The 12,378-nt window shown below is 48.0% G+C and overlaps 1 protein-coding gene across 3 annotated transcripts; it reads right to left on the minus strand.

Annotated features, from left to right (window-relative positions):
- Window positions 1–6,713: 6,713 nt before the first annotated feature.
- DPEP3 (dipeptidase 3) lies at window positions 6,714–11,128 on the minus strand. 3 transcript variants are annotated; one of them, XM_042918696.1, is made up of 10 exons: window positions 10,682–11,128; window positions 10,219–10,345; window positions 9,589–9,718; window positions 9,358–9,499; window positions 9,004–9,073; window positions 8,715–8,891; window positions 8,325–8,409; window positions 7,770–7,845; window positions 7,151–7,286; window positions 6,714–7,059 (listed from the first exon to the last, which is right to left on the minus strand). In XM_042918696.1, the coding sequence occupies exons 1-10, from the start codon at window positions 10,942–10,944 to the stop codon at window positions 6,826–6,828; spliced, it is 1,440 nt and encodes a 479-aa protein (XP_042774630.1). In that variant the 5' UTR covers window positions 10,945–11,128; the 3' UTR covers window positions 6,714–6,825. The 3 variants fall into 3 exon arrangements, 2 of the variants coding, with proteins under 2 accessions (XP_042774630.1, XP_042774629.1); XR_006197101.1 differs by having other exon boundaries at window positions 6,969–7,059; window positions 7,151–7,308; window positions 10,682–11,038; XM_042918695.1 differs by lacking the exon at window positions 8,715–8,891 and having other exon boundaries at window positions 10,682–11,038.
- Between the last annotated feature and the right edge of the window lie 1,250 nt (window positions 11,129–12,378).

Genomic DNA, 12,378 nt, shown 5'->3' on the forward strand with positions numbered 1-12,378 from the left:
TACACTATGTTCTTTAGCCAAGTTCTTTCATCTTAATTTTAATTTTCTTTTACTGTCTCACCTCCTGGGGATTCCTTTACCAAGTCGTTTACTTATTCACTCTTAACTTTTCTTTCACTTTTCACTCCCCTGCTTCAGATAACTTATCCTCATTGGCTTTACTTTAACATCCTTTATCTCTCTAGGCTATCCTTTCAGTTATTTCTTTCTCTATCAGAAAACTCCCAAGCCCATCTGACTTGTTTATCTGCTTTTTTCCCTCTCTTTTATGGCTCAGAGAGCTTTAGAACATAGCGGAAGAATCAGTGGTATCTCCCAACAGAACTCAGACTCTGACTACCGTCTCCTCTCAGCCTTAGTTCTGGGATGGAATGAGGAAAGTCACTGGGTCCTGTAGGAGGACTTCCAAGCTGACCACCATTCTGACACTTACCCCACAGTCACCCGGCCAGGGCCTGTTGACTTGACCTCCTGTCCTTCACGCCACCTTCAGCTGTCCACAGTAGCAGCCTTCCAGATGGACTCCCTGTTCTCTCCCACTGCTCATGGTAGCGGCACCTCTTCTGAAGAGAACGCCCATGTTCTTCTCTTGGCCCACAAGGCCCTGTTCCAAGTGGCTCCTCCAACAGAAGGAGTTCCAGCCTTCTGGCCTCTTTCACTTCCCCAAACTCATCTTTCCGCGCATTACCTGTTCTTCACTCTGACAGAGTGCCTTTCTACCCTCTGCCCCCACCCTCACTAACCAAGCTCCTTGCTATTAGGGTAGGTCTCATCCTGGAGTACCACCTCCTCCCCCAAAGACTTCCCTGACCCACATCCATCCACCCCACCTCATCCTCCACTGGATTGGGCTGTCCTTAAGCACTTTTCCTTCACAGTCCCCACTGCAGGGGGAAATGTGTTGGTGGGGATCTTTGATTAACATTTTTCATGCCCACTAGACTGTAGACTTCACAGGGACAGGACCTTTTCGGTATTGCTGCCTTGGTATTCTCAGTCCCTTGTCCCAACACATCTTTTGAATAAAGAATGAATAAGTGCCCCCTCCTTCCCATCTTCCCTAATGCTCTGCAAAAGTTCCTAAAGCTCCCACTGCACCCTCACATGCAGCCTCACCTCAGGGGTGGGGTCAGGTACTGTGTGAAGGAGATAGGTCACTGCAGCCCAACTGACAACCTTAGACTCTGAGAGAGCTTGTGGCTAGGATACAACTTCCCCCGGTTACTACTGACTGACCAAGTAGATTGTAACATCAGGGTACATGCAGGCAAAAAGAAAAATATTTGAGGGGCACAGACACTTCAAAAGAGAACTATGGGATGCCTGCATGGCTCAGTCAATTAAGTGATGACTATTGGTTTCGGTTCAGGTCATGATCTCATGGTCATGGGATGGATCCCCACATCAGGCTCTTCACTGACAGTTCAGAGCCTGCTTGGGATTCTCTCTCTCCCTCTCCCTCTGCCCCTCTCCGGCTTCCACTCTCTCTTGTGTGCTCTCCGTCTCAAAATAAATAAATAAACATTTTTAAAAAATCAATTGCCTATTCACATGTAAAGAACACATTTAGGGGCGCCTGGGTGGCTCAGTTGGCTAAGTGTCTGACTTCAGCTCAGGTCATAATCTCACAGTTCATGGGTTCAAGCCCCGTGTCAGACTTTGTTCTGACAGCTCAGAGTCTGGAGCCTGCTTCGGATTCTGTGTCTCCCTCTCTCTGTTCCTCCCTCACTTGTGCTCTGTCTCTCTCTCTCAAAAATAAATAATAAATGTTAAAAAAATTAAAAAAAGAACACTTAAACTGCCAAAACTATATATATATATATTATATATATGTATATATATAATATATATTATATATATGTATATATATTATATGCATATATATAATATATATATAAAGAATACATCTATCAGGAAAATTATTAGAACACATGCAACAAAAATTCCAAATTAGCTTAATAAACATTACAAAAAGATAAGGTAAAATATTAGCAATACAAAACCAGAAAATATTGAAAAGCTCAAGAAGGAATACAAGATATGAAAAAATATAATTGTTCCAGGGGTCTATTGCTACATAACAAATTACCCCAAAATAACAATGGTTTAAAATAACAATCAACACGGGGCGCCTGGGTAGCTCAGTCGGTTGAGCTTCCGACTTCGGCTCAGGTCACGATCTCGCGGTCCGTGAGTTCGAGCCCCACGTCGGGCTCTGGGCTAATGGCTCAGAGCCTGGAGCCTGCTTCTGATTCTGTGTCTCCCTCTCTCTCTGCCCCTCCCCCGTTCATGCTCTGTCTCTCTCTTTCTCAAAAATAAATTTAAAAAAACGTTAAAAATTTTTTTTTAAAAAATAAAATAACAATCAACAAAAACATTTGTTCACAAACCTGCTGGCTGAGTAAAGTTCCGCTCTACTCTACATGGCATCAGCTGGAACCAGAAGATCCATTTCCATGATGACTCATTCACACAGCTAGCAAGTTGTTACTGGCTGTAGGCTAAGAGCTCAGTGGGGCTGTGGATCAGGGGATTGGGTACCCAACATGTGTACCTCTCCACGGGCTGCTTGGTTTCCTCATGGTATAGTGGCTGCAGTTCATGAATAAGCACCCCAAGAAGCAGGGAGTAGAAACTGACAGTTTCTCTAGGTCTTGGCCTGGAAACAGGCCCAACATCATTTCTGCTGTATTTTACTGCTCAAGCAATAACCAAGCCCAGATTCAAGAGAGGGTGGAGAGGCACTGAACCCATCTCTGGATGGGAGAAGTATCAAAGAAATATGGGACCATGTATTAAAGTTACCATAATAATATTTGAAAAAAATTTGTAATTCAGAATGAATTAATAAATTGGAAAGACCAAATTAAGCAATCGTCCCAAAAGAAGAAAGAGAAAACAATGAAAGGGAAAACAAAGATGGAGGATGGAAATAGGATATCTGCACAACAGGAACCCCAGAAAAAGAGTAAAATGAAAAATGGAGAAAATCTACAGCATGAACAAACCTTGAAAACACACTAAATGTAAGAAGCCAGACACAGGGGTGCTTGGGTGGCTCAGTTGTTTCAGCATTTGACTTTGGCTCAGGTCATGATCTCATGGTTCGTGAGTTCGAGCTCCATATCAGGCTCTTCGTGGTCATCTCAGAGCACACTTCAGATTCTCTGTCCTCCTCTCTCTCTCTTCCCCTCCCCTGCTCACTTGCACTCCCTCCCTCTCTCTCTCTCTCTCTCAAAAATAAAGAAAGAAACTTAAAAAAAAAAACCCAAAAAACAAAGGAATTGAAAGCAGGGACTTGAACAGGTATCTGTATACCAGTGTTCATTGTGCATCTGAAAGGTGGAAGCAACCTTGGTTTTCATCACCAGATGTATAGATAACAAACTGTGATCTATACCTACAATGGAATATTATTCAGCCATAAAAAGGAATAAAGTCTGATATATGCTACAAGGTAGATGAACCTTGAAGACATTTTGTTAAATAAAATAAGCTGGATGCAAAAGGACAAATGCTGTATATAAGTTATCTAGAATAGACAAATTCATAGAGACTGAAAAAAGAATAGAGGTTACCAGGGGCTGAGGTGAGGGGAAACGGGAAGGTATTGCTTAATAATTACATTACATTGTTTGAGATAATGACCAAGTTTTGGAAATACCATGATGTTTGTTCAACATTTGTGAGTGTTTTTAAGCCCACTGGTTTGTGCACTTGAAGATGGTTAAAATGGCAAATTATTACATATCTTTTACAATTAAAAAAATAATGTGATATACGAAAACCATTGAACTGTACACTTTATTTTTTTAATTATTTACTTATTTTGAGAGAGAAATAGAGAGATCATGTGAGCAGGGGAGGGACAGAGAGAGAGGGAGAGAGAAAGAATTCCATGCAGTGCAGAGCCAGTGCGGGGCTTGAACCCATGAGCTGTGATATTATGACCTGAGCTGAAACCAAGAGTTGGACACTTAACTGACTGAGCCACCCAGGTGCCCTTGAACTGTACACTTCAAATGGGTGAATTGTGTGGTATATCAATTTTATCTCAGTAAGCTTGTTTAAAAACAAACAAAAAATCCAAGATGTAATTAACCAAATAATTCTAATATTTAGAGGATGATAGGAGGAGAGAGGGGGAGTGAGAGCTATAAGTCCTCATTTTGGGGGGCACCTGGGTGGCTCAGTAGGTTAAGCGTCTTGACTCTAGGTTTCAGCTCAGGTCATGACCTCATGGTTCGTGGGTTCGAGCTCCACATTGGGCTCCATGCTGACAGTGTGAAGCCTGCTTGGGATTCTCCCTTTCCTTCTCTCTCTGACTCTCCTCCATGATCTCTCTCTCAAAATAAACTTTAAAAAGGGTTAAGAAAATAAAAACAAAATCCTCACTTTTCAAATTACTGAGTCAATAAATAATATCTAAAATGTATGTCTAAAGAGCTGGCATTTGGGATGACTGCGTGGCTCAGTTAGTTGAGCCTGTTCGACTCTTGGTTTTGGCTTAGGTGATGCGTTTGCAGTTTGTGGGTTTGAGCCCCCACCCACGTTGGGCTCTTCTGTTGGGCACAGAGCTTGCTTGGGATTCTCCCTCTTTCCCCCTCCTCTGCTCATGTGCATGCTCTGTCTCTCTCTCTCTCTCAAATAAATAAACTGAAAACAAATAAACAGCTGGCAATTAAATACATTATTTAGAAATATGGAGGAAAATACCAGTAAATATCAACAGTTAAAAGTGCTGAGTGATTGCTGGGAGAACAGAATTGGGGAATGGGAGTGTGAGGACAGAAGTTGGGGAGCTGACTCTTCAGCCCACCTGGCAGCTCAGTGTATTACCACAAAGTGCACCCCTAAATAACCACCATCCCAGGCAAGGTATGGACATTGCCAGAACTCCAGAAGTTCCTTAATGCCTCCTCCAATTGCCACCCCATCTCTCCCCACCAACCACAGACACTTTTTTTTTTTTTTTTTAGTCTTTGTTTTTTTAAATGGAGATGCAATTGACACATAACATTGTGTAAGTCAGGCATTTTCTAAGTATCTGAGTTTGATGATACCACTTCTTGTTTTCTTATTTATTTATTTATTTATGAGAGTGAGGGTGCGAGTGAGTAAGGGGCAGAGATAGAGAGAGAATCCCAGGAGAGGCAGTGGGGGAGACAGAGAGAGAGAGAGGGAGGGAGGGAGAAGCAGGGCTTGTGTTTTACTGGAAGCAAGGCTCAAGCTCACCCAATGTGGGACTCAAACTCCTGAATCATGACATCATGACCTGAACTGAAGTCAGAGCTTAATGACTGAACCCCCAGGTGCCCTCTTGTTTCCTTATTTAAAGTCTCAACCTGATCATGCATCCCTGAACATTAAGTTTAGTCTTTTCTGGGTTTTGTTTTGTTTTTTCAGAAGGCTCTACTCCAACCCCAAGATCAAGAGTTGCCTGCTCTACCAGGGGCCATCCAGGGGCCCCAGTTTTTTAAAAAACTTTTCATTGAGAAAAAAATATCCATACAGAAAAGTTCACATAAGTGTATACAGCATGCTGAAATGTTCACAAAATGAACACGCCCATGCAACCAGGACCCAAGATACAGCACTTTACCAGAAACCCAGAAGCTCTTCTTCATGCCCCCTTCCAGGCAATACCTCCCCGAAAACTGACTGTAATGGTATAGATCAGTTTTGCTTGTACTTTATATAAATGGAATGACATAATATATATTATTTTGTACTGGCTCCTTTCACTCAACATTACTTTGAGAGATTCTTGCACGTTGTGTGTAACTGTCCTTGGGTATATGTCTTCAACTTTAGTAAAAAAAAAAAAATATCAAACTGTCTTCCAAAGCAGTGTTTATCAGTTGAATCAGCCACCAGCAGGGTACGCTCCTTGCTCCATATCATTGCTAACACTTGGTATTGTTCACCTGTTAAATTTTAGTTGTCGTTACTATGAGTTTTATTTTGCATTTCTTTAATGGCTAATAAGGTTGACTATCTTTTCATCTTATTGGCCAATTGAATATCCATTCTTGTAAAGTTCCTATTCAAATATCTTCTCCATTTTTATATGGGGTTGTCTGCCTCTGGATATATGCCTTTCGTCAATTATATACGTTGAAAATTTACTCTTTGGCTTGCTCTTTCACTCTTTTTAAATTTTTAAAAAATTAATTTATTTTTGAGAGGGGGGAAGGGGCATGAGAGAGAGACAGAGAGAGAGAGGAAGGGGCAAGGAGAGAGGGAGGGAGGGAGAGAATCCCAAGCAGACTCCTCATGTGGAGCCTGATGTGGGGCTTGAACCTATAAACCACAAGATCATGACCTGAGCCAAAATCGAGTCTGACACTTAGCCCACTGAGTTACCCAGGCACCCTCTAGGTTCAGCTTCTTAAAAACAAACAAACAAACAAACAAACAAACAAACAAACAAACAAACGTAAACCTTTCAGAGACTGGTAACCCACCCATTGTTACACTCCATGATGGGATAGATACCACACTTGAACTAGATTTCTTTGTGCTCTTTTGTGGGCTCAGGCTTTTATCATAATAACATGGTAAGATGCCTCTGCCCTTCCCAAAAGAGACAAAGTTGGAGGCCACTCACTTGAGAAACTGAGGTGAGACCTACAAGACCCCTCACCAACCAAGAGCCCACCAGACCCCACTCCCCTGCTCCCCAGGGAGAAGGAAGGACTTTCACATTTGGCTCCATACCCAAAATGTTTATTCTCAGCATACACTTGTGCCTGGATGACTAGGAAGGGGACTTTGTGAGACTTTGCCACAGAGACCTCTGGGAGACTGGCCAGCTCACCAGAACTACAGGATGAGGGCTGAGAAGGTAGCAGCAAACAAGAAACTTAGAACAAAGTATGGGGAAGCTTTTGAGGGCCTCCGGAGGACCTGACTGGTTGGCCACTCGGTCACCTCCAGGTGTGTGGCGAGGTGTTCACTCTGAAGCTGAGATAGGAGGTGGGAGTGGCAAGACCTGACCACCTGCCTGTCTGGAAACTCATCCTCCACAGGGTTCTGTCCATTGTTCTCCTCTCTCACCTGGGGGTGGGAGTCAGCAGTTAGTGGCTCCCATAGCTCCTCTCTCACCCACTCTAACCACTGCACCATCCTTTTGCCCAACCCAGCATACCTGTTCCACGTGTCTGAAGACCCGCAGCAGGTTTCCACGAAGGACACCCTGGAGCTCTTCCTCACTCCAGCCACGACTCAGCAACTCCTCTATCAGTACTGGGTATTTGGACACGTCCTCTAGTCCCTGAGGGAACCTGTGTGGCCATGGGCCACCAGCTGTGGAACCTGAGCCCTGATCCTGGTCTAGGGCCCAGTGTCCCACCAGCCCCAATCACACATGTGAAATTGAAGGCCATATTCTCCAGGCTACTGAATGTCACTTTGGAAGCTCCTTGAAGACAGAGCTTCTGTGGTGTCTACCCCCTGAGCAGATGGCTGGCCTACAACAGATCTGCTGAGCTGGGACTGCAGCAGGTGCTAGGCAAACGGGCTCTGCTGGGGTGGGGTGTCGGGGAATACTTAATTAATGTGACGATCTGGAGTGGCAGTGGGTCCACCAGGCCACAGGAGGGACAGGGAGAGCCCAGGAATCAGCCCCTGGGAGTGGAGAGACGTCAAGTGAGCTGGAAAACCAGAGCCTGTAGATGAGGTCTGAAGGGTAGGAGGACCATGGAATGGAGAGACTAAAGGACTCCCTGCTGTGCCCTGCTCAAGAGAAACCCCAGGGAAATACTCACCGACCAGACCCATCATAATTCCCGCCAATCCCGATGAACTCTGATCCAATGACAGCTCTGATGTGGTCAAAGTGATCTAGGTGGCAGGGGTTAGTGTGAGCAGCACTACACTGGAGTCAGGCCCTGGGACCAGCCCTGGTCTGGGGAAACTCAGTCCTGACCAGTTCTCCTGCCCACAACACTCCAGGCCATGGCAGCTGACTTCATGGAGCTCCCAGCCCATTGTGAGTTCTGAAGTGACTACAGGCTGAACTGTGTCTCTTTAGAATTTTTTCTGCCCAGAAGCCACCCTGCCTCTGGGTTCCTTGAGAACCCATCTGTCCTGTCCAGAGAGGTGACAGCAAAAGACATTCAGAGGCAGGGGCAGCTGCTTCCCCCAAACCCATCAACATTGACTGTGGCCCCAGATCTGGGTGGCAGCGAAGAGCCATGTCTCCTCTCCTGGGTTGTCAGAGGTCTGCCCATTGCCCAACAGGTGTGCTACACTGCTGGAGCTGTCCTGAAGGCCCCATGGCCACAGGCTCAAACTGCACAAGAAGTTGAAGCGAGGCTCACCTGCCACGGTGGACACATTAGCCAACAGGTTGCACTGTAGCACCCCCATGGACAGCGTCACCATCACAATGCCACCATTCTTCTTCTAGAAGGATAAAGAAATGAACACTCAGCCCCCTCAGTTTGGCTCTTCAAGCCTGATGGCCTGCTCTGTGCCCTGGGGGCCTAGTAGGACAGTGCTCAGTCCTGGCTTCAGGGGCTGGAAGAGGTTTCAGCTCTGGGTTTGTGGGCGCCTGAGTGGAGCTGATTTGGCCTCAATTTTCAGAGATGGGGAAGGTTAACCAGCCATGGGTCCAAGGGTGAGGTCTGGACTGGTAGCTTTGTTCAGGTCAAGAATGTTTGCATGAAACGCGCCTAGCTCTGGGTGTGAGGGCTGAGGTAGCTGCTCACCAGAAGTTGCAGAATGTCATCAGGAACATTCAGCAAATTGTCGCACACAGCCCTGGAAGCTGAGTGGGAGAAGATCACGGGAGCCCTAGACACCTTCAGTGCCTGCCGCACCAAGGTGTCTGACGCATAGGACAAGTCCACCATCATGCCCAGGCGGTTCATTTCCCCTACCACCTTCTGCAAAGACAGTTTGTTTTTTGAGGTGGGGGAGATGTCAAGGATGCACACACGTGTACACTATCTGTAGGTGGAGAATGGGTGGGGTAGGGTATGGAACAGGAATCCTCACCTCACCAAAGCTTGTCAACCCACTGACGTTGGTGTAGAAGTGGTGTTTAAACTTGGTGGAACTTTCTGCCCTGTGGGACAGCCAGAAGAAGGCAGTCTCAAAGAAAGTCTCAACATCCTGGGCATCAGAGCCTGGGGGCTCTGCAGTCCCTCTGTTTGTCTATCCACACCCCCTCTCCCCCCCCCCCCCCACTACCCCTGGAATAGAGTAAGGACCTGGGCCAGCTGCTTTCTGGGAGTGTGAAGGACCTGTTGAGAGTCCAGCCTCCTTTTGTGGATCCCTCTGTCCTCACCTGTCTGGCAGTTGCCCCACCATGTCATCTACCATTTCACCGTGGCTAGGCACTATGCTCACCAGGCCGTGTTGCAGGTGAAGGTAAGTGTCAGGAAGCGCACTCCCAGCAGGTAAAAACTGCGCAGCACAGAAAGGCTGCTGTCCAGTGAGTGACCACCCTCCACACCAATGAGGCAGGCCAGCTTTTGAGTGCTGTTCAGACCTAGAAGAGGATGGATAATCAAGTGGTCAGGGCCCAGGGCCAGAACCATCAGAGTGAGCCCCTAACTATCTCCCCATTTGCCAGCCCACCTTTGGCTGAGGTCACAAGCTCCAGTTCAGAGTAGGAGGCACACATGCGACGAATGAGGTCAATCTGCTCCAGTGTGAGGCGCACAGCATCCTGGTCCTGTGTCTGGCATGGGGCTTGGGCTGACCAGAACTAGAGGTAGGCCCCGGGGGTCCAGAATGAGATTAGAGTGGTCTCCAATGTCCTTGGCCTGCCACTCCTTCTCAGCCCCCAAGGTGCTCATTTGGGTCATTGGCCCAGAACGAAACACTACATGACCCTATGGTATCCTGATGCCTATTAAGCTTGCTGCCAGCAGCCAAACTGTGGACTGTGAAATATCATTGTCTGCTGTTTGTCCATGTGCTATGTGAATGCCCCAAGGCCAATCCACTATATCCTTTGTGGCTCTAACTCTAACCCCACACTCACCAGGGATTTTCTGGTCACTTTCTGTGTGTCTCCACAGAACCTGGGTACCCATGTGGTTGGCCTGTCTTGGCCTCCAGAGCCCCCACATTCCCAGCAGTCATGCGATGACACATTGTGTGTTCTACGATTCTAATCACTGAGAGGCCTGCCTACCCAGGTTTCTGTGGCCCCCGACATTCCCCAGCAGCCATGTCGTGGCACCCTGTGTATCCCTGTAGTACCTGGGCACCCACGAGGCCATCCCTGAGCTTGTCCAAGCTGGTCTGGCCATAACTGAAATTGCGCAGGTTAACGTCTTGTAGCCTGTTCTGGAAAAGCTGTCTCAGGAGCAGGGGCAAGTGGTTGTGGCTGGGGGCATCAGGACAAAGGTAGAGTGGAGAACATGGACTCAGGTCAGACAGGGCATGTCAAAGTACCTGGGCATGTCCTGTCCCCCTCCCTCTCCCCCCCCCCCCACACAGACAGTATGGAAAAATTCCTGAGGTGCAGCTTTGGGGAGGGGTGGGGGCCTGTAGTGTACACCAGGAACAGGGTAGTGGGGGGAGGGGACCTGGCTGATGGAGGAGAGAGTTCATCCAGGGGTGGTGTGAGGAAGCCTCCTCACTAGCCCTGCATGCTGAGGACCCCTTCCCCTACCCAGGTGTGGCCTCAGTCTCCACCTGCCCCCGCACTGCCCCTGCTCACCCGTCCACGAGAGGGAAGTCCCGCATCAGGGCGCGCGCGCGCTTCCTCAGACTTGGTGTGCTGGAGGTAAGCAGCGTGGTAGGGGAACTAGAGAAGGCCGTGGTCGGATTGCTGGGGGCTCCGGGTGTGGTCGGGTCGCTGGGGGTGCCAGGAGTGGTCTGGGCACGGGTTACCGCCCTCTGCAGCAGAGACAGCAGGAGCAGCAGACGCAGCAGAGGTCGCCAGCGAAGCGCGTGGGGGCCCTCGTGGCCCAGGGGCCTCATGTTGCGCAGGGTCGGCCGGGCAGGCAGTGGCCGGTCTCGAGAGGAGGGGCGCGAGGGGCAGAGGGCGACGGTGGGGTCCCGACCGGATTTACGTGACCGGTCGTGAGGAGGGGCTGCAGGCAGAATGCTTCTCCAGACGAGCAGGGATCCGCGACGCAGCTGCGCAGCGTGGCCAGAGGGGGCGACACAGACCTCCACCCTCAACTAGAGGGCGCCCCAGGGGGCCAGACCAGCTTCTGCCGCGCAAGAGCACGCGAGTGGGAGAGCGGCAAAGAGAGAGGGAGAGATCCCAAGCAGGCTCCGTGCTCAGGGCAGGGCCTACCCCGGGCTGGATCCCATGACATCCTGACCTGAGAGGAAATTGAGCGTGACGCTCAACCGACTGAGCCACCCAGGTGCCCTTATACATTTTTTAATAAAAATGAAATTTAAGAATAATATGGGAGGGGCGCCTGGGTGGCTCAATCGGTTGAGCGTCCGACTTCGGCTCAGATCATGATCTCACGGTTCGTGAGTTCGAGCGCCGCGTCTCGCTCTGTGTTGACAGCTTGGAGCCTGGAGCCTGCTTGGTATTCTGTGTCTCCCTCTCTCTCTCTGCCCCTGTCCCGATCGTGCTCTGTTTCTCCCTGTCTCTCAAAAACAAATAAACATTTTTAAAAATATTTAAAAAATTAAAAAAGAATAATATTATGGGAAACCATTTTGTTTTAGTAACTAGTATTGAAATTTGCATCTGTACATTTGTTAATATATGGGCACACACAAAAAAGACTCTAGATTCTAGGGGCTCCTAGGTGGCTTAGTTGGTTAAACGTATGACTTCAGCTCAGGTCATTATCTCATGGTTTGTGGGTTCAAGCCCTGTGTCGGGCTCTGTGCTGACAGTGCAGAGCCTGGAGCCTGCTTCGGATTCTGTGTCTCCCTCTCTCTCTGTCCCTCCCCTACTCTCTCTGTGTCTCAAAAATAAACATTAAAAAATTAAAAAAAAAAAGACTCTAGATTCTAAACATTAATTAACTATAGCCATCTTGGAAAGGGGGTAAATTACTCCCTGGTCAATTTATGTCACATGTTTTTCTGTAGTATGGTCATCCTGGCTGAGGGATTTTGTGGGTAGTGCTGGTGAGGGCTGGCCCGTTTGGTAAGAGATTAGTGGAGGCACCACAGCAGCTGAGCCTGGAAAGGATGGGGTCTGCATTGGGCAGGGAGATGGAGAGGGCATCCCAAGTTGGCCAATAGCTCAAGCAAAGGTCTAGTTCCGACAGGATGGCTGTCTGTAAGGGAGGAGCTGGAAGGTCCTCAAAGGTGTAGAACAGTGGGACAAAAATTCTTACTGCTAAGAACATGAGGGGACTTGGTCTGACATGACTTCATGTGGGGCAGAAATCCTCCTTCAAGGTAAGGCGGTTTCCAGGATGGCTGGAGGCCTGAGCG

The sequence above is a fragment of the Panthera leo genome, chromosome E2 (genome assembly GCF_018350215.1).
Source record: "Panthera leo isolate Ple1 chromosome E2, P.leo_Ple1_pat1.1, whole genome shotgun sequence".
Lineage (NCBI taxonomy): Eukaryota > Metazoa > Chordata > Mammalia > Carnivora > Felidae > Panthera > Panthera leo.

What these genes read in the sequence shown, in the direction of transcription:
- DPEP3 (XM_042918696.1), bottom strand. Translation starts at nt 10,944, where the DNA reads ATGAGGCCCCTGGGCCACGAGGGCCCCCACGCGCTTCGCTGGCGACCT. An exon ending in ATGACATTCTGCAACTTCTG is followed by an intron (nt 8,410 to 8,714) that starts GTGAGCAGCTAC and finishes TTATCCTTCTAG; the next exon opens with AAGAAGAATGGTGGCATTGT. An exon ending in TCTTCAGACACGTGGAACAG is followed by an intron (nt 7,060 to 7,150) that starts GTATGCTGGGTT and finishes TCCCACCCCCAG; the next exon opens with GTGAGAGAGGAGAACAATGG.